This window comes from Vanellus vanellus (genome assembly GCF_965231255.1).
Source record: "Vanellus vanellus genome assembly, chromosome: 5".
In the NCBI taxonomy this organism is placed as follows: Eukaryota; Metazoa; Chordata; class Aves; order Charadriiformes; family Charadriidae; genus Vanellus; species Vanellus vanellus.
This window is the reverse complement of record NC_138910.1, coordinates 60,866,422-60,888,642: the sequence shown is the minus strand read 5'-3', so window position 1 is coordinate 60,888,642 and position 22,221 is coordinate 60,866,422. Positions and strand designations below refer to the sequence as shown.

Genomic DNA, 22,221 nt, shown 5'->3' with positions numbered 1-22,221 from the left:
AAAATGGGGATTCATGAACTCTAATCACTCTTTCCAGAAAGTATAGGCTATGTTTTCAACTGATAACAATCTGATCAACTCCATTCACTTCAAACTCACTGTTTCAAAAAGTGAAACCTTCTTGCTCCTTACCTTTAATGAGATGTTTCTTCTCAGAAGCAATTGTTTGCCATTACAATAATCTATAACGCACTGTACATGTATTACCTTAGGTTAATGATTTGTTTCAAAAGATATCCCAGTGCAATGAGTAAGAGTAGAACTGAGGACGGTTTTGTTGCTAGAGTATGGCCAGGGACAGCCGCTACAGTTCTGCAGTGACAGGATTTCTCTATTCCAGTACTCAGCCTTTGCTCCAGAAATGGACAACAAAACTTGCATTTCCAGTTGCAAAAGTGCTTCTGTGGTCCCACATCTAGATTCTGGTTCAGGATATTGCATTCTTCTACATTCCCACCCATTTTTCTTTAAGGCTTCATAATGCAACTGTTTCACCTTGTGCTTTAGATTATTATTATTGCTCCTACATTAGGCATCCAGTGCAAAATGGAAATGAACAAAGGAAGAAGTGAAGCAAAAAAAAATCCAACCTGTATGACTCATCATGTGATGCAACAAACATTTTCTGCATAACTCAGAATCTGTTCTACCAAAAGAAAAATACACAGTTGCCAGTTATAGAAACAATAGAAACACAGGCAAACAAATTATTCTTGCAAGTTACTTTTTTTTTTTTTTTTTTTTTTTTTTTTTTTTTTTTTTGCTTAAACTTGCAGAATACGTAGTTTGCTCTGGATATATTTTTGGCGGACAAGTTCTGAAAAACCTTATTCCAAGAATCCCACAGACTGAAAACACAGCTGTTCAGATTCACTGATCTAACCTATAACACTGTGGATACTCCTATTGGCAAAGCAGGCTTAAGGGGCAGACAAAATGACAGCTGGTCCATTTCTTCTCTTGCACATAAATCCCATTTAGAATAGGATTAAGATAAATGGAAAACAACCTATTGACTGAACAACAAATCCTGCCTAGCAAGGGGATATATGTGATTTAAACAATTTAAAATGTTTAACGTGGACTTTAAGTACTTTCTTAATAATGGTCACTTAAAAAGGGAAGCAACATTTTAGAAACTATCTTCAGGTTACTTCAAAACCTGCGGGTTTAGATTAGAGAAAGACATGTTATACTTTTCTGATCTGTAAATACATATCATCCATAAGTAACTTTTTAAAAAATATTTAAATAACTTTTGAGCATTAGGAAAATATAGATCATAAAAATTCAAAGCAATGCAATTCCACTGATTCTAATTTGAACTTGAAATATTGATCTCATTTCTCCACCCACTGAGAACGGAGTCCCATTTATATCAGGGTACAGATTCTGGCCCAAAACAGGCTTCCTTATTTTTGATGTAATCATTTGCTGCTTTAAATATTTTTTAAACATTTTGAAGTTCGCATATGCACTTAAATTTTAAGATGAACTTTGCAGAAGACAAAGATTAAATAAGTTTGGGGTTTTTTTCAAAATATAATAAGGCAAGCTATCCTAACTTATGAAATATTAAACAGAAAGACTGTCTCTCTATTGGTTTCTCCAGCAAGAATATATTTAATTCAGTGAGGTGGTTGAATTTATTCTCAAATCCATAAACTGAACGCATTTAAATTCCCATGTAATCTGTGTCTTGATATACCTCGGCACACTTGCCTTTGAACTTCACCTTTGCTTTTATGTGGTAATTTTTTTAATTTCGGGTGCTGACCAAATGAGGCATACATTAATATTTAAAAAAAATAAATCTTCACTGGAGAATAAAACACAGGGTCTTTGCAAGTTTGAACAAAACCTCAGGGTGGATCACAGTGTAAACAAAACATTAATGCATCCTTAATCCCAGTATGGAGGGGGATAGTCTGCTTCTGTATATGGATGAGTGATGATGTACTAGAAAGGTGGAAACTGAAATTAAATATTGATTCATATTGAATTATGAGGGTGTAAATTCACCATCAGGTGTTCAATTCTGTAAACATATTAGAATATGCTAGCCATGAGCCTGGTATACCACCAAGATTCAGGTCACTGTACTGACACGTAAAGTAAAACCCCTCACCAAATCATGCTGAGTTTAGTCATCTCAATGAATTAGCAGGAAAAAAACCCAAACATGCTGACTGCCTCTCCTGTTGGTGTCCTTACAAAGACTTCAGTTACATGATACTGAGGGTAACAAAGGGATTCTAAATTCATATTACAACTTTATGCGGTTTGAATTCCACTTTATCTCACTTAGAATTTTTTTCACAACTGGATTTTACAAGAGGCAGTTCCACTTGTTTTGCAAGTTTCCTAGACTGATTTTGGAAGACCGACTCCCACTCATGTAATTGGAAAGGTCAAAACGTACACCATCTCTTAAGGAGCATAATGCTGTTTTCAGCAGAAGTCCACAGCAAAAAAGCCCTTCGAGTCAGCTGAATGGAAATGCAGTGTGAGAGCCACTGGCATTTTAGACTCATCTTGGTAACACTGAAATGATGATCCTGAAATCCTTACTTAGACAAAGCTTCCCTTGAGTCCTAGATAGCTGACCAGTAATTGCACAGATTAACCCTTGCATTCAATGACAGACCTGATTATTAAAGTCTATTTTACCTTAGGTTAGTAGTTCTAAAACATTATTCCAGCTATGAATACAGCTTCTCTAAAAATTTCATCTAGGAAATGAAATTAAAACTGCCATCTCAAAAAACCCCATACCATCCACAGTACTAGCATTACAACAGGTTAAAACACACAGGTGAAATAAGTTTCATAAGAAATAAGAATACTTAATAAGTTTAAAATATCTGTTTATCACCAGAAGCATACACAAAGGGAAGAAAGAGAAATAGGAATATAATAAAATTTACTTCTACCCTGGTCCTGGAAGATTCTGTTTTGGGCATTTAACAGTTAAAGAAGCAGTGGCACGCTAACTGAGCACATTAAAACAAAGAGTTGGCAGCTTCTGAAGGAAAAGGGCTTGTGCTCCACTGTTCCAACTTGTCAGTCAACTCATGCCAGCACTCTCCACGTCTGCCTCTTCTACACACCCTCATTACATGTGTCTGTCTGGACTGATCTGCTCATCTGTTCAGGGACTCTCCTGACAAGTCAAAAATTTTGCCTTCTCTCTGCTCTGGAATTGGATCAAATCACCTCAGCTTTTTTTGTAGCCCCACCAGGCGGCTTTTTGCTTATGGTCTCATTCTGTTTTCCTTCACTACTTGTCTGTTTTTGATTTCTAGAATGGAGGAAGCCGAGTTGCTGAAAGAAAGATTCCAGGCCATAACAGTAAGTGCTTATAGTTATAACTTGCTATTAAAAAAAAAAAAGCTTAAAAGCAGTATTGTGTTAATGAGCTACTGTGTGTTTTCTGAAAAATGATTTGTCCCAGGACAGAAAAAGAGAAAAAGACTTATGTCTGCCTGAAATTGTTACTTTTTAATTCTGGTTTATAAGCTATTGCTTTAAGACAGCAAAGTTGCCTGTACTGACTTTATTATGGGTGGTATTTCACTTTCAAATTAAATTCAAAGCAGTGAAAGTATATGTGCAAATCACTCCTGGACAGTCTAAAATACATATTGCTATCATCACAACTGAATGTTTGCCTGAAGGACAGCAGGTCAAAAGGCAGCTAGAGAATTCCAGAACAGATCAATTCTTCCATTTCACAACAAAACCGAGAGATGAAAGATTTGGGGGTTTGCATTGTGGAATGAAATACAATTTCTGAATTATTGATGATCTATCATAAGTATTGCTGTCTGAAAAGTGAAAACGGACAAGATTGGATTAAGCAAGTTCCTACCTGTCGGTTTTGAGGGGGGGACGGGCGGGGGGGAAGAGGACTCAGTGAAGTTTATGCTGAAGACGTTAGAAAACATTTTTGGTTTCTCTTCTAAAGGAAATCTGATTCAAAAGATTTATGTTTTAAAGGAACTACTGAGTTATTTTTTAAAGGAACATGATCTGATGTAACAAAAATGGTTGAATCCAAATTCTCCTCTGATTTGATCTCCACTGAAACCTATTCAGTTACAAAATAATTAAACTTTGGGATGAAAGGAAAACTGCAGAAGAATCACCCACTCTCACAGGCAATCTTTAAAAGCAAATAACAGGAACAAATCTATTTTTCACACTTAGCATGATAGATTAGTTGTGTAACACTACTGGCTGAATAAGTGGTAAGCAGAGTTAAAGAGTACCTTATTGGAACCAAAATAAATGTGAGAAGGCATAACTGGAAATATACAGGATTTGAATTGGTTGGGGTTTAATTTGGTTGGGTTTTAATTATGACACTTGATAAAAGCCAACAGGCTCATTTACCATATTTGCTTGAGAGCTGATCAAGCCCACAATAAGGTAATTTGAAAAGTTTTAGAGGGTTTAGAAGTACGTTTAACTGTGATGGTGTTTGAACCAGACTCATAACCTGGACTTTGTCTCTAGCATATGGGGTCAAAAGATAAGAAATGTTTTGGTGCTCCAGAGAAGTTCGGGCCTTGTGATGTTTTATACTTCCTGGTATCTGGCAGGAGGAAAGGGGCAGCACGCTTGCCTGATGAGGACTCCTATCAGCGTACTAAGGTTAGCGTCCCCTGGCTGCACTTCACCTCCAGACAAATACTGGAGAGGTATTTTTTTAAGAAACTGTGACAGCTTGCAGTGTCATACATTACAGGAAATAGGAAATCATATTTGGGTTCTGGCCATGACTTCATTTACTACACTTGCTGCATAAAGTAACTATTTGCTCTCTTCTTCCATCAGTGGAGAGCGTTTAATTGAAACGGTTTATTTGTTGTAATGCACTGCAGAAACAAAGGAGTCCAAATAAGATGAAGTTATCATCAGGTTTAAGAGTCTGCAACACGAGTTGTCTAAGAAAACCACATGTTACAATTACAATTGTGAGTTACTCAGTGGCTCTGGGAAGGTTTGTCACATGCAACATACCTGGGAATATTAAGTGCTACCTACAAGATGTACGTTGCAAAGGCTCTAACAGAGGATAGCAAGGGGCAGTCAGAGCAGTGAACAACTACACTTGCACTAAAACCTGATTGGTTTCTGTTGTTAAATGCCTGGCTCCTTTACAGCATCTGGCTCTCACAGAGCCACTCTGGGTTATCAAATTCTTTTTCATATCTTCTCTATGTAGCAAAGCAAAAAGGAAAACCCTATTATTTTAATATTTCAATGCTCCCACAGCTCTGAAAAGGAACTCTTTTTCTCTGTTATGTAGTGTCCACCTGCTGCTGGTGTACGTAGAATATAACTGGTAAAAAATAAAATGTATCCATTTTGTTAGACTGTCATATCTTAAAATACAAAAGCTTTAGTGTTTGTTGTGGCAAAGATATTGAGACAAAGCAGTCAAAGAGGAACCTTAGACTTAAACCTTCTCACCAAATCCTCCATTCTATGGGAAATCTAAAATGATAGAAGATTAGAATTATGATTAAAGACTTGAATTATGACACTTCTACGGTTTCATGCCATCAGATTAAAGTGTCCGTACCTCCAGATAAGACCCCCCAATAACCAAGCATTAAGTCTGGAAAATGATATGAAAACAAAAATACATTAGCTAAAGCATTAGCTACTCCATTGGCCTTGACACTACATGGCATCTGCTGTGGGACCAAGCAGACCAACACTGGCACCACTGTGGAACAATGACATAAACTAATGGACCTGGCCCACAAGATACCTAGCAAGACACCGATCCATAGTTGCGTTTCCCTTCCTTTCAGATAGATCAAGTTTAGAACACAATTCTTTTTTTATGCTCAAGAATCCGAAAACATTCCTACATGTTTCAGTCGGAGTGAAAATTAGGACCAAGCCTCAAGTCTCCCCTTGCATTGATGCACAACACAGAGGGAGGGGTGAAGGTGCTCTTTCATAAAAAGCAAGTCTTGTCTGCATTAACAAGATCATAGTAAGACAGGATTAGAGGACTCCTGCCAGCAACCTGCTTACCTACAGGGGCAGAGTGTGAAGTTTAGAAGCATGGATCTCTTAGCTATCTAGGAATAAACATTTATTCCATTACATGTATAGTCAAAGCTTTGTACAGCGAGAGATGATTTGCAGACAAAGCATAGCAGAATACACTGTAGGAAGAGTCCTAACAGGTTTTACAAATTATTCAGGTTCAAAAAAGTTCCTCATTCTCTTTCCTTGAATTTAGCTTCTGGCATTAGACCTTCAGCTTTCTTTGACTAGATATATAAAAGAAAATCTATTTCAACCTATTTAATCTGGATAATTGTATAATGGATGTTTATTACCAGCCAGTGAAATTAAAACATGCTGGAACACTAAAGGATACAAGTAGAAAACTTTAAGAGAAAAAAATACTGGTTGCAAAAGAAACAGACCTCTAACAAAAGAAGCAGGCAAAAGTTTCATTACTGAATAGGTTCCTTATTACACAGTTAAAATGCAGTTACTTGTGCCTTTACAGTCTGATTTCTTTCTGCACAGTAATTTTGATTACCACTTCTCATTTCAGCCTGCCCAGACTCTTAGTGCACATCTCCACTGGTATAAAAACAATATTAAAATTGACTTAGAATATTTTTAATATTATAAACCAAGTAAAAGTTCATTCTCTGACAAAGAGCTTAACCAGAACTTTAGTAACCAGAAAAAGCAGTTTCCTTAAGAATTGTAACAATCTGTAAACACAAGCTCTTGTCACACCTTGCTCATCTAATGCTGGGTTATGCAAAGGCTATTTATATAATGAAATCAGGAATATTTCCTAATTAAGGAAAGGTGTGAAGGTCAAAGACCAGATGCTATGTCTCCAAAATCAGGACTGGATGAGTAAAATCTAACATAGCAGCTCTTGGATAGTGTCTAAAAAGGGACATTGCAGAAAAATTACATATTGTAGCGATCCTAAATCAGTAGCTTTAACTGTATTAAAGAGCATTGGCAAAATCAGAACCACTGCAGAGATGAAGGTAGCACATATCTTGAGGCAAGATCTCTACCTGCTCTGTTTGGTGTACTAAAGGGACAGACTAACACCATCAAGGGAAAATTGTAAAGTACAGATGGTGTTTATAGATGGCTACTGCACTTTACAGACTGCAAGAGAGAAAAGATCACTGACGCTCATTCACCTACTAAACTCCAGCGTGCCATCAGTCATGCTTGGCCAGCCTGTAGTCCTGCCCTTGATCTCCACGAGGCTGGGTGGTTTCTTCTACCTCCTATCCTTCAACAAAGTGTCCCTATAGCCCGTAGCCCCACTGCTAATTTCTAATTTTCAGTAACAGTGAAGTGATTCAGCCAAGTACATTACAGCTCTTCCTGTTTCCAAATCCCAGATCCTAGGGAAACAGTGGAGAGCAACTCCCAGCCTTACACCCAGCACTTCCTTACTGACTTTATACACTCCTTATGCACAGCTGGTTCCTCAGGTGAGCTGAAAGGGTCTCTTGGTATGTTTGTGAAGAACTTAACTCCTTCCTAAACCATACTTGTCTAAAAACAGACTCCGTTAAAAAAGCCTATCAGTAATCTGTTCTAACTGAAAGGAAAGGAGGATTGGCCACCGGTCAGCAAATGTTTCAGCACAGGACAAGTGATTTAATTTACTTCCCTAAAACATACCAAGAAACAAGTACAAAAGTTGCCATGTCTAATAACACGATTTTATAGCATTAAGGCTGACCAAGAGAATAGCCTATTAATACCGCTTGTAAGAGTAAAGGTTAATTTCCTTTGGCATGATTGCTTTGCCACTGGCTGCTGAGGACACAAAGTACTAAATCGGTGTTTGGCCTCACATAGAGGAGCCACAAGGATACTTTGCATGACAGCAGCTATCCAAATACACAAGAGACTCAAGTGTTGCCAGCATTCAGAGACTGATCACCCATTTCCTTTTTTCTATAATCTGGAGCAAAAATGATGAAAGTGGCACTATGATAGATCAGTACTACTTGTGGTTTTTCCTTCTACAGTTCAGCCACCATGAAAACTGCCTTTGCACAGACAATTTTTTTTTTTTTTTGAGAGGTAACAACAACATACTACCTTTCTCCATGTTCATCTTTACCACTATTCAAGTAATGAAATAAATTTCTAAGTCTTCTAAGTCTTCTAAATTTCTAAGTTCATTCCCATTTATTTCAGCTACTAGCCACAAGGCACATAAGCTGGATTTACCCAACAGCCCATTTAGTGATGCACAGACTCTTTCCTCTCCTAAATGATGTGTGGGCTGCCTTAGGAATTTCAGTCAGGGCCCATTTCTAACCTCATTTTGCATGTACGATTGTGCTCAAATGTTATTTCTTCCTGTTTTCTTCCCCTACCCTTCCCAACAGTAAATTACTTTTAATGTCGATTATCCCTGCCTTGTGGTCATCAACATGTTTAAATGTACTTCAGAGAAAGAGTAATGGAAATCATACCTGCACAGGACCCACGAGCCATTTCATGCTGAGCATCATATAAGCTTTAAAATAAGGCTTTATTTGCAGGGATGGATTTCACCCTACTGAACAACACTTAAACAATTTGCTTTAGCAAGAAGTAAATGCTCTAAAAAAGTTTTATTGTTCTCTTAATTTGTAGGACAAAAGAAAACTGCAAGAAGAAATTACACAGAAACGTCTAAAAGTGGAAGAGGAAAAAATGAAACACCAACATTTAAAGGTAAGTGTTGGATTTATGTAACTAAAGATAGCCTGAAGTCATTCAGCATTAATAAAGGTTTTGGATTTTGGAATGCAAATCTTCATGCATTTAAGTTGTGCTTTTACTGTCAAATTTTCACAGCTCTTTGGAATCTTGCCAGGACTCCATTTAACTTTAATAAGCATCACCCTTTGAAAAAAATTACACTCAGGAGCTAATGTTATTTGATCACTTTCATGGCATAAAATGAGATCATAACCAGGAATAACTCACAGCTGAAAATTAAGCCTCACATTTCAGACTGGGTGTGTTCACTCCTTAATTCCACTACTGCAACTTCACTTGGTACAGGGTGCAGCACAATCATGAGGTCTAATTGCGCTTTTTTCTGGAAAAAAGCAGCCTATATTCATCTGGCTATAGCCTTTTTTCAGCTTGTTTAATGACTCTTCGATAGAATAATGCTGTTTCTTTGGATATTAAAAAACCAAAACATAAATGCTGCAAATATTGTCCTGAAACGTGGCCTGGTAAACTCAAGATTACAAAGCCCAAATTACTAAGAAACCAAAATATCTACTGCTGTAGACACTTAAATCGCAGTGATTTCTAACCAACACCAGCATTCTGTACATGTCTATCGCGATTTGGCAGTACACATCATTTGGGGAGATGAGACAAAATCTATGCCTCTAGAAATATGCAAGACTTGGTATTTTACATACCCTTTTACTTATGTGAGTGCATAAACAGTTTCAAGAAAGGTATGCTGAATACAATACCAGGAGCATGGTGCGTCTCCTTGAGCAAATGTGGGAGAAGCACATTTAAAACCGACTCCTCTTCAAAACAGACACCTGATCCTGTGTTTCCTCCACCCTCTTCTTTTGTGTCAAGCCAAAAAAATGAAGTTATGATAAACTAGTTCACTGGGCCAGACAAGCCAATGCAAAAGTCACCTGTGCTTAGGTTTTATTGGAAGGCAGTAACCATAAGGACAGACTTGACCAATTGTATAACATCTTGCCTAAAAGAAAGGAGAATATCTTTTCCACGTCCTGTAATTAATGAGCAGCAAACCTGTGACTGTCTTCCTCTATCTTAGTACACTGTTACATGGAGTACTGCAATTTATGTTTCAAGTTTCCATGTCTATAAATTCAGAATGACTCTTTTGCCCTTCTTTTAATAAGGATAAACTGATCTGTTCTAGACAACCAGCTAATCCTCACTACTGCTGTGTGCAGAGTCCTAGGGCAATTTCCTTACAGATTTAGTACATGCCTTCAGCTAACATTAATAGATACAAGTTAAAAAGTTAAAAAAAAAAAAAACCACAAACAAAAAACAACACAAAAAGCCACCTTGCGCTTATTATGAAGAGGTTTTGTAGAATTTTACAGAAGCTAAAACACTCCTGGAAAAATATTACTGAAGTGCTCGTCCCGACAAAGAGGACAGAGGATGTTATTTGTTTGCTTATTCTGTGAAAAAAAAAAATCACACAGATATACAGAAAAGTTTTTCAATTAAAATCAGTCATATTGCATATGAGGCGAATCAAGGATCTGTGGAGGAAATTATTCACTTGGCAAAAAGAGGTCAAGCATACATTTAATTATATATATATATGTATGGTGTATAAATATGTACATATCACTAGTTATTTGTAGCATGCAAAGTGGAGACTACTTTTCCAGCCGAGTACTAAGATAGGCACCTAATATCAAATACGAACATCCTCTGCTTGATGCCCTAGAAGCCTTGTACTTCAACAAACATTTATGCTTCAGACTAATTCAGCTATTTCAATGGAATCAAACACAAGAATCTAGTGCAGAAATAGCTTGAAAACAGATTTAGACTTCTAAAATGTTTAGGTACTAAGTTTTATTGCGGGCTCTTTTCCCTAGCAAGTCAGGTTGAATTCATTCATTTATACTCCTATCAGTTGTGCATAGTGTAATCTAGAGCTCCATGACCTATTCAACATAACTTGCACCTGTCCCTTGGGAAACTATTGCAGGTTAGTAAATCTCACTGTCATATAGATGTTCCTGTTAGCGGGATATCACTATCCTGTTCCTCATTTTGTCCTTCATTCCTATTTATAACCCTTAGCAACTGGTTTATTAAAAGGTTTTGTTTTGTTTTATAGGGGATTGTTTGGTTTTAAATTTCCTTTTTGTAAACAGGAATTTCTGCTCCAACTTCCCAATGACTTTGTTTGTTGTCCCCAAGCTAACTTCTTACTAGAAAGAGACAGATGAGGTATCATAACAGGTCGTAGTTATCTGGTAGAACTATACTGGAGAAGGATCTTTTAACTCCCTACACATGCACCCCTACCACATGAAGTAGAGGACATGCAAGCAAACACAGACACCTGTGTGGATAGGGCTTCACGGAACTGCAAGGGGGAATGGGGGCTGCTAGTGTGGGTACGCAGGAAATTTCATCCTCAAATAATTCTATATGCACCAGCAACCAATTCTTCCTCCTACCTGGAATCCTTCTGACTGAGGTAACAAGGGAAAGGACCAGACAGAGTTGCTTGAAAAGCATAGTCAGCACTGATGTACATGTACTTTCCAAGAGCTTTTCTGGTTTAGCTTATTAAGTGTTTGGCTTCTGACATGCCTAAACTCCATTAGCACTACCTTGCAGGTGCTGGTCACACACCTTCTTATTCCAGGAGTTAACAGTGTGGAACTATATCTTCTGGGAAAAGTGCAAAAATGATTTATGCCTCCCCCAACATGCCATAAGGTGAACTGCCATACCACTGGGAGAGCAAGACTCACAAACTCAAAATGCCTGTGCCTTCCAGCAAAGGATGACTTTCAGTGTTAGTGCAGCCTTGTTAAGGATTACAGTGGAGTTATACCTGGAGCACACGTAGGACGTTATTCACAGAATTTGCAGAATACTGTCACAGTACTCTAGATGTGATGATGAAGTACAAAAGAAAGTGATTGCTTCCCAGCACTCTAGCCATTCCCACAGTCACATCACAACATATAAGTATCCTTTTCCCTTAACATACTGAGCCTAATGCAAAAATTAAAGTGCTATAACACACGCACAACCTAGTACTGAGCTAGAGACACTTTACAGTGGAAGAAAACGCCAGACAGCAGAAAGAACCCTACAGGCCCAAAGTAGTTGCCCCTGCACTGCCTTGTGCCAATGCCTCAGTGGAACAGCCTTGAACTGTCTGCTGTTCTAAAGCTGCTTCCAAACTACGCAATGTGTCATTCTTTCAAAAGTGGCCAATTAAATTAAAAAGGCTACCTGGCATTTAGTTGGTAGCAGCAGCAAACTATTCTAGGAAAATGCAAAAATAACACTATTGTGTTATGCCTATGTTTAGGGAGTTTGTTTTCTTGAGCCTAACCCTATACATACATGAAGCTTTTGTTGATTTCAATGTGTGATATCAGTTTCTGAGGTCTACAGTGCCAGCCCCACTATAATTCTCACAAGGAGTTATAGATTTATTTTTGGAGGCAGCAATGCTAGACTAATTCAGTTCCAGCCAGGATTAAAAACTCACTTTTCTAGGAGCCCTACTTATCATTAAAATCTAAACAGATTGACTGAAAGGGAATCAATAACTGTGTTCCCTCCAACTTGAGAAAACAGTATTTTGTGGTCAATAAGAGTTGTGCCAACACCAGGGTACACGCATCTATCAGATCACACAAAACCATTCTATTAAAATCTGCATTTATTTCATTTGAGCCTAAGACACAACTGCCAGGAAGTGCTGCCAAGAAATCCCACGGCCAGAGTCAAGGCTCGGGACCATCAGTCTTGAGCAGCCCTTGTTTCCCACAGATTTCCTAGGATCCAGTGTTTCGAGAGAGAGTAGTCCTGCAGGGCTCAGGCAACTGTAAACATTGCTCTTACATTCCGGGAGGGCGTGGATGGTGGGGGAAGTACCGTGGCATGACACAGAACAAGCCTGTTTTAATCACAGTTTCTATCACATCATGCATGTCACACATCAAAGCAAGTTGAAAATTGCATTTAACTGCAATCAGGTCCCTACATGCATCTTCCTTCACTAGCTGGGCCTCAGTAACAACCTCATGTAAAGTATACAGTAAACAGAAAAGTGTAGGAAGCAACAGTTTAAGTAACTGAAGACAGAGGATGCAGGCAGGGATTCCAACAGCCGCTGCAAGCAGCACTGAGGTTAATACAGTTAATGAAACTATATGGGGGGGGGGGGGGGAACAACAAGCAAAACAGAAAAGGTAACATGTAAAACAGACAGCTCAAGAAATCTAAACTACAAATGGAAAGTTCATGGTTAAAAACATTATATGCCTGCTTTTTTTCCCCCCGCTGAAAGAGTTTTCTAAGGAGCCCTGACTCCCACTTCTTCCCCAAGGCAGCAACTGGATTTATATTCCGAAGTTAGACTGAAGGGAGTAAAAAGAGCACAAGAAAGTTTGCATGGTTTTCAACCTCTAGCCTGCAAACATGAACTTATCTCCACTAATAATTTTTCTTGATTTATTTTTTTCATGTTGTAAAGCAGCTGTAGAAAGCAATTTGTGCGTACAGCCATATTTTGCAAAATTTGAAAACACAGCTGAGATCCACTCACCTGTGCACATGCAATACACCCATTCATAAGCTACTGCTGCACAGAAAGAACTCCACAGGCACTAAACAGCTCAGGACTTAAATACGTAAGCCCTGGATTGCGCCTAAAACAGCAGTTCTAAATACATAGCAGGTCTGCCGAAACACTGACCAGACATCAGCACCCCATGGCTCCACCTTTCCAGTCCCACTCTTACCCCACACACCATCACCAGATGAAATGCGAGTTCACCACCGTAGTTACCCAAGTTCCTTGTAAACTCCAGAGATAGCATTGCATCACTAACTCCCTAGAGATCTCTTCCCCCTATAACAACCTTATTTACAGAAACTCTTCACCTCTTATACCGCCTCCCAGAATTCATGCAATGCCATGACCCCAGAAATCAGGGCTATTGAAATAAAACTATAGTGCTTCTGACTGGGGCCTTTTGCACAAGTCTGTAATACGTACACTTTGATACAACTGTTTTGCTTTGGTGAGGACAAACACACCACTGGATCCACTTATAAGTACAAATCTGTTACCAGTAGCAACTGACATCCTCTATGTATTTGTTGGGTGGAGTAATAAAATGGGACATTGCTCTTAATGAGCTTGGTTTTAAGTCAATCTCAAAACACACATGTTTTAGTATTTCTCTTTCAGTGGCACTCACAGCTGTCAGGTTGCGTTATGCTAAATACAGCACAAGAACGTGGATCACACCTATGGCATCAAGACAAACACAGTAAATGATTAAATAGTCTAACTTTTAAAGTACACTTACTTGTCTGTATTTTTCCCCATCAGAAAAAGGCCTTGCGAGAAAAATGGCTCTTGGATGGCTTTAGTTCTCTCACTCCAAAAGAGCAAGAAGAAATGCAAAAGCAGAATTGGGAGGACCAACAACGGACTCATGAGCTGGAACACAATATTTTCAGGTAGGGTAGTACCCCTGCCCTTCTGTCTGGGTTAAAATAGTCCCTTCTTAAAAGTCCTACCTTATTTTGTAAAAGATTAAAGTGTCAGCAAGGGCTAAACATATGCAGTTTGACACACAAAGTAAAGCAATCTTTGTTATATTTTTTCCTAGTCAGCTAGAATTAGAGAATACACAATCCAAGCTTCCATACTGTGAATTTTATCAAACTGCACCACAAATATCTTGCTGAGTATTTGTTTCTTTAATTTCAGATACCCCTTTTATGCTATACTCAATAGATGTAAGCCACAGTATATGGGTTTTGCTCTGATAGCAATTGTTGAATCAGAATTTCAAAACAATAGTAAATAGTTTTAAAATTTCTTCAGTTTCACTAGGTCCTGCAGCCTTTAACACCTGATTTCTACCATAACACAGCACTTCAGAACGGTACAAGCAGCCTAGCCCTATTACTATCACTTCCCTTATTTTCACTTACCTTCCATGCTGTTTTGTCCTCCATTTATATCCAGAAGCCTCTTATAGCAAAGGCCTTTTTCTCCCTTTTATTAGAGATGTTCCTACAAGTCTTATTGCCTAGTACCTCCCTGCCACATAGGGCTAACATCAAACTGCATGGACAGTCTCATATACAACTCCTTTACTATGGACATGATTCTATGTGCTTATTAGCTGCAGTTAGCCTTTCCCAAATACCATGGGGCTCTGTACAAAATCAGCTCCTTACCTGGGTCCAGGCATACTGACTGGTACTACACATTAGCAGCATAGAAAAGATGAAGCGTTCCTGTTTCTTTAGATACTAGAAAATTCCATCATCCTTTTTTGAGGCTTATTCCTCTATTTCAGTTCAATAGCATCTTCCTCCATACTCTCATCTTCCTCCACTGTCCTCCTACACACACTTTTTCGGTAAAGTTGTCACCAAGATTACCTCCTCCGGTTACCTCCCACCCACTTCCTTCCTTACTCCATCTCTCTGACACAAACGATAATTCTCTTGGCTGACAGGCAGCAGCCTAGTGCTAGTTTGTCCTATAATTATGCTGACTTCTTGCCTGAAAGCACTTTTCTCAACAGAACAGCTTTTCATTCACCTCTGTGGAATTCTTTGTTGCAGTGGTAGGAGGTAGACAGTGTGCTCGTAATCACAACCTGCTGGGTTGTTTTTTAGAAGGCAATGCAAGAGGGGTCCCTATGACAGCGTGATCACCAGGAAAAAGAGAGCCATGTGGGGAAGGACTGGCTCAGGAGCAACAGGGAAGTTGCACTGAGCAAGTAGCTCCCCACCAGCCCACTGGAGGTTCAGCCCTTCTCCGCACTCTGGGAGAATAGACCAGATTTTCAAAGTCCTGTTGGCTTTGAGTAAGAGCTGGAGCTTTAGTCTAGATCTCCTTTATGCCCCAAGAAATTTGGTGATGAGACATCTTTAAAACTCCTTTCTTTTCATCTACAGTTGCCAATTCATGTGATAACACTCAAATAAAGAACAAGCAATACTATTATAGAATCACAGAATGGTTTAGGTCGGAAAGGACCTTGAAGATCATCTAGTTCCAACCCCCCTGCCATAGCAGGGACACCTCCCACTAGACCAGGTTGCTCAAAGCCCCATCCAGCCTGGCCTAAAACACCTCCAGGGATGGAGCTCCCACAGCTTCTCTGGGCAACCTGTTCCAGGGCCTTACCGCCCTCAGAGTGAAAAATTTCTTCCTAATATCTAATCTAAATCTACCTTCTTTCAGTTTAAGCCATTCCCCAGTTTGAAGCCAAGGAAAGCTACTGAACTCCCAACATACTGGCTGCCTTAAAAACAGTGAAATATTTTAGCAGGAAGCATACTGTATCTCCAGCATCTAAACCTAGTCTGTCACCTCCTAGCATACCTTCAGGGTTCTCTGCACCCAAGTCATTGTAATCAAGATATCTCACAGCAACACTGACAGTGGGTCACTCCTGTCCTATCCCTGGGGAGACTTGGAATACAGGATTAGGACTTAAAAACCTTCCTAAAGTACCAGAGATTTCAGCAAATAAGGCTGTTTATTCACATACATAACATCATATCCACGTCTCACAGAAATATAGGTTTGTAGCTACAGTTATAGTCTTTTGATACTGTTTTTGTAATTATTGTCCCGAATTTGTCATCAGTTCAGTGGCCTTAATTTTTATTTCCTCAGATGCCAGAGCTGAATGCACATAGTAAGCTTTACTTCTCTGGCTATAGCCATATAAACTTTTTTTTTTTTTAGCATGACTAGAATTAATCGCTGTTACAAATAGTAAAACAGTAATCCAACTGGAGCTTCAAACCTGAAAAACACCTTTAATTTATGTAGGTAAATTAGCATCACAAAGGAATATTCCTTCTACTTTAATTCTAGATTGGATCTAACAGTTGACAAGGGGATATAAATTTTAAAGTTTATCTAAATTAGAAGCTTCCAGGTCTTTTAAAAGAAGCCCATAGACATTTAAAGGAAGATTTCTAAACGTATCTGTGCTTTAAGGAAGGAGAAATGAAACTGCCAAACCCATCATTTGTCCCCCGTTGCTTTCTTAAATCACAACGTGGATCCTGGAGTACCATCTCAGCTCATGTCTATTTTTTGATAATAACAAGGATCAGATGCAGATACACTGTGAATGGGAAGACTGCACATTTAGTACTGCATCCCATGACCAAGAGCACACATATTATACCAAACAAGGTGGTGGTTCCTCAGCTCATACACTTGATCTATGCCTGAGCCTGTAACAGCCTAACTATAGGAATGTTCCTGTTAACCTTCCCAAAGGAGTTTTTGCCAGAGACTTTGTTAACTTTCAGCATGTACAAAAAAATCCATTTTAGAATTCCTTTCCCATGGAGGTGGGATGCAGGGATTACAGGTTTGTTTTGTTGCATTGGTTTGGGGTTTGATTTGGCTTTTTTTTGTTAGTTTCATTTTGTTTTTTTAATAGTTTCTATTTATATGCCTGCATTTAGGAGAAATGTAGTAGGTATGAATGCTTTTCCTACATAGTTCCAGATCCAGTTAATTACAAGCACAAGTCATGTTTGTATATCTCAATGGCTGATATTCTGACCATAAATCAGCAATTTAAATCCTGATGAAGATGAAATGAAGTAAGTTTACTTGCAACTGTAAGCACTACACTGGAAAAAAATGCAATAAGTGTTTGATTGTAGCTGCTGGTCTTTTTCCGCTTCTTAAAAATATTATTCTTTTTCCAAGAATATACAGCTATTTGGTTTACTACACTTGCTTAACGGAACCTGTGAATGGTTCCTCTTATTTTTGTATATGCTGCTTTTTCATGGCAATTTATTTCTTTCATGGCAAGCTACATATTTCCACAGCCATTTGTTGTTACTACCAGTGTTACCAACAAACTTTTCCTGCATGTGACCTTCTGCTGGGAAGCTCCACCAAATTGCTTCCTCCTTAAAACGATTCCTACTTCTGGACATACATCTGAAATACTTCAGATTTATTTGTAGTGAAATGAATCAGATTAATTACATCAGTTTAAAATGAAAAGATTAACGGAAAAAAAAAGTATAACACAAAATGACATGCTGTCTTCACTCTTATGATAACAACTTCACAAGTATAATGCATCCTAGAAATGAAAGTCAGTATAGAAATGCTCCTAATTACATTCCTGAGCCACCCTAAATTAAGAGGACTTAATTCACCATTGCTGAAGTTTTAAAGACAGTTTACAGCTTTGTAAGGCCTTGATATCAAAAGAAATATTTTCATTACTGATACACTTTCATAACCAAACAATCTACACACCTTCGTCTTTGGCAGCTTTTATCTTCACAATACACAAAGGACTCAGATGAGTACATTTGACTTTACAGATGGAGAATGGAGGCAGAAGAACATACCTGGAGTCATGTGGGAACTTCCCTCTGAACTAGGAATTTAAACAGGTCTAGTCACATCAAGCATCTTTTGCTATAAATTATACTTCCCACCACTCCTCAATAGCTGTCTAGCAAAGGCCTCTAAAGAAACATCCATGCTGCCTTCCAAATATCATTAGGTTTTGTTTAGACATACCCAGCCCGGTTTCAAACCAGCCAGCAGCAACACAGAAACCTTGTTCATACTGAACTCTGTATTACAAAGTCCACTAAAAAGCACAAAATATGCACCATGCAGTGCTTGCACAGTGCTTTTTCTATGCCATAGATAGCACCCAAGCTAACAAAAGCTTGCGTGACTACTTATATGTGAAGTCATACCTTTGACCTGCCCTGTAAATCAAAGATTGCTAAACTTATCATGTAGACACATGTCATACAGTAAACAGTAGGTTACATTATTGAGAAGCTCAGTAGAATTATTTCTTCTGGGTGTCTGATTATTAAACTTCACTTGATTCAGATCGATTCTGTCCACTCAGGTGATTATTCTGCATGGGTCTTATCTTCAGTTAAAAAATCTGAATCACTTTAAAGACTTGTTGAATGCCCTTAAACCAGTCTTTGTTTCTGCTGAGAGGACAATCGCAATTGTAGGCCATAGTAGTGGCATGGGCCTTTCCATCACCCTCCTCAACAGGACTTCTGTTTTGAAACATTCTTTACTCGGGTGTTGAATAGAGCTAGCATATGTCTGCTAATTATTTCAGATTTGAGCATTTTTTGATAAAAGGGAGAGTTTAATCCTTTGCATCAACAACAAAACAGCGAATAGTGAGTGGCCCGAACCACCTTGCAACAAATAGCTCTAGTTACAGACAAAACCAGCATTTACATTACCTGTCCTATTCACCTTCTTTACATGTTAGGAGTTAACACGAGCTAAGAGAGGATGTTCTTGGTCAGGGCACAAACTGAATGAAGAATTTTGAGTCCCATTTTCTCATTTTATTTTCAGTAAATAGCACTCATTCTTGATAGAATTAGTTGCTAAACAACATACTTAAAAATGGCACAAACACCACAGTTAGCTAAGATCTATTCAATGGTTTGTAACGTGATACATGAAGGCAGGCTAAGGCTAGATGGACTCCAGAGCTGCTAAAGCATTTGACTCACCTCAAAACATGTGAGGACTTGCTAAACTGCCTCTTCCTCTCAGTCCAGTATTCTCCAGGGTGGTAGCCTCCTATCTGCTTTTCATTCTTAAGCCGTTTATTTTTCTTCTGGGGTGGCAGTGGTGCCAACCCCAGCAGATTAGCTGGTGGCCAGCAGCAGTCAGGTATTCTCTGTAGAATGTCTTAATTCAGCTACTACTTTGGCAGAGAAAGCTCCAATTTAATATCTTGGCTTCTAAGGTTCCTTCTTTCATCCACGCCTTCATACTACTTGTTTTCCTCTCTCAAATAACAAGTACTACTTGAGGACAGAAGGACAAATATCCAAAAGGTTGATTTAATACAGTAGCTATGTCATATTTCCATTTCTCTACAAAACACAGCAGCACTGTCAAAAATGTTTCTTATAATTGCTAGTGTAGCTGCTAGACCTGTTCAAGACAAATACAAATATGATGTAACTTCATAAAAATGTCATTGATTTAGAAGTTTCTAAAGATTTAAACACACCAGAAAGATTCTGGCCCAACTTTTCCACTGCACAAAGTCAAAAGGACTTTGATTTCTTTGAACCATACAGACTGCATCTTTTAAAAGTTTTCATTCAACAAACTCCAGTGTACACACTCACAACATCCTCTGAAAACGAACCATAAAAAAACCCTCATCTATATGCAAGTATGAGTGCAAAAGAGATAGCTAAGGTCTAGATGCAATTCCCATTACATGGGTATGAGAAATTTTCCCTAACCCCACTGAGCACTGAATCAGTCCTCTTAATTACCATGTGAAGTGGGTGTTGGTATGGGTGTGAGAGCATATATAAATTTAAATACTACTTTTCTTGATCTCACAGATAACTATATGGGGTTTACCATCTTTGATTTATTTAGGATTGTGTTTTCTCTTTCTCTCTCTCCCCACTCACCCCTCTTTTTTTTTTTTTTTAATACCTTCCCAGGATTTTTCCTTGTCTTCTTCCACCTGTGTGTCTAGGAGTGTTCACACTCCAAACTGAAATAAACCCATAGTAAAGGTTAATGATTCTTTGGTTCGTTATGCTTCTGATTCATTTTTGCATTATGATAATATTGTAATCAAGTCTCATGTAAAAATACAACATTTCAATCTATTAAACTAATAATATTCTGTAAGAACTGCAGAAATATGACACATGGTCATTGCATTAGTGCCTTTTGTAGCCCTCCAAGAATGTTCATCCCCCTCATTATAAAATTTTTAAATTTTAGCACTATAATCAGTACCTTTGAGCAAGGTCCTAAGGGCATCTTGCAGAGCTCAGGTCCAAAGCGTTAACTGCTTTTAAATATATATATATATTTTTAGCTTTTACTTTAATCCTGAACGCATTTTTCTTCACAACTCAGTTCCGAGTTCTGTGACACCTTTGTATTTCAAAAAAGAGGATATTCTCGCTAACAGATAAAAGTCCACATAGCATCCTATTATTGTAGCTCTACAAATCTGAGTTTAAATAGGACAAGAGCCACGGTGTTATTCAGACACCTTAAGCAGTCACACAAGGAGATAAATAATGCTTCTCTGCCGGCCTGCATTCAACTTTTCTGGTCTGCTTACTTTAAAGGGAGGACAGGTTTCTATTATTAATGTTGACTTTGGTGTATTATTGTGGATCCCAGCACATACTGAAGAATAAGTCAAAACATAAAACAATTTTTTTCTATCAGGGTTATAGGCCATCATCACTCTGTTTGTAACTCTGGCTCAGATCACCTAGTTGTAACTCTATTCTGACTGATCTCAGCAACTAGTTATATCAGTTGCAGTTGCCTTATGCCTTCCATTGGTTTTGAATCCATGTCAGAAATGGATGACTAGACTTATTTCACTCAAACAGGGAAGGTTTTGAAATTTGCTTTTGTTTTTTCCTTTAAGTTAAAAGAAATTCTTCCAAAAACGACCCCAAAAAGAAAAGGTAGATGAAGCAGGAGATTGAAGCTATATGGCACTCCCCTACAGCATAAGCAATCCAGTTCAAGTCCCAGTTCAGAGTTAAATCTGGACTTGATTGGCGATTTTCAGGGGAAAGTGACTTCCCAGCTATGAGGCCAAGACAAATTTCTATCTAAAACCCAACAAATAGGCACTTACGCAGTAAGGAACGCTCTTGACCAGAAAGAGGGGGAGAAAAATGGGATATGGGAGACCTGCTTGAGTTGCTACCTTAGTCACCAGAGAAAATAATTTGACTGAGATACTTAATGCATTGCTTTCTCCTTCTCTCACATACACAGAGATTAGATAGTTTATCCTGGACCCTTCTGTCTAGAAGTGTTTTGTCAAACATCTTAGTGCTCAGAAAACAAAAAAACCTCTAATTTGGAAAAAGATGCCTTAAACTTCATACTCAGCTTTAGCGTGCAAAAAAAACATAACATAGCTTTAACATGCAAAAAAAAACCCCATATAACATAGCTTTAACATATAACAAAAAGGGGAGGGAAAGGCAGCCATGACCCCTTTTAAATAACATACAAATTCACAGCAGAAGTCAATAGGTCAAAAAAAATTTGACTGCTAAGCTTCAATCTCCTTTTTACATAACGATAAAGGTTTTTTAAGAAAAGTTAGCTTATCAGCCAAGTCTTAGCTGGCAAGATACTTCTGCTTTGCACTGCTAAAATCTGACAGAGATAAGTCAATTGCTGAATATCCTGCCGTATTAGAGAATATCCAAAATTAGTATCTTTGGTATTCATAAGAGGTAAGCTTGTAGTCTTTGTAAAACAAAGCTCTCACTTACTAGACCTGGGTACAATCAAGGCTCCTCCTCTAATAAATAGACCCTTAAAAATTGTTCCTTTGTGTTGGAAATCTCACCTAATTGCAATCTTAGAAAGTG

At 38.3% G+C, this 22,221-nt stretch overlaps 1 protein-coding gene across 1 annotated transcript in view; it reads left to right on the top strand.

Moving 5' to 3' along the window:
* The first annotated feature begins 3,076 nt into the window (after positions 1-3,076).
* The window catches only part of PALMD (palmdelphin), a 29,706-nt gene continuing 10,561 nt past the window's right edge, over positions 3,077-22,221 (top strand). The window contains exons 1-3 of the mRNA XM_082484214.1: positions 3,077-3,351; positions 8,671-8,751; positions 14,144-14,274. Coding sequence (XP_082340340.1) covers positions 3,307-3,351; positions 8,671-8,751; positions 14,144-14,274 — 257 coding nt within the window. The 5' untranslated portion in view covers positions 3,077-3,306. The remainder of the gene's footprint in view (positions 3,352-8,670; positions 8,752-14,143; positions 14,275-22,221) is intronic.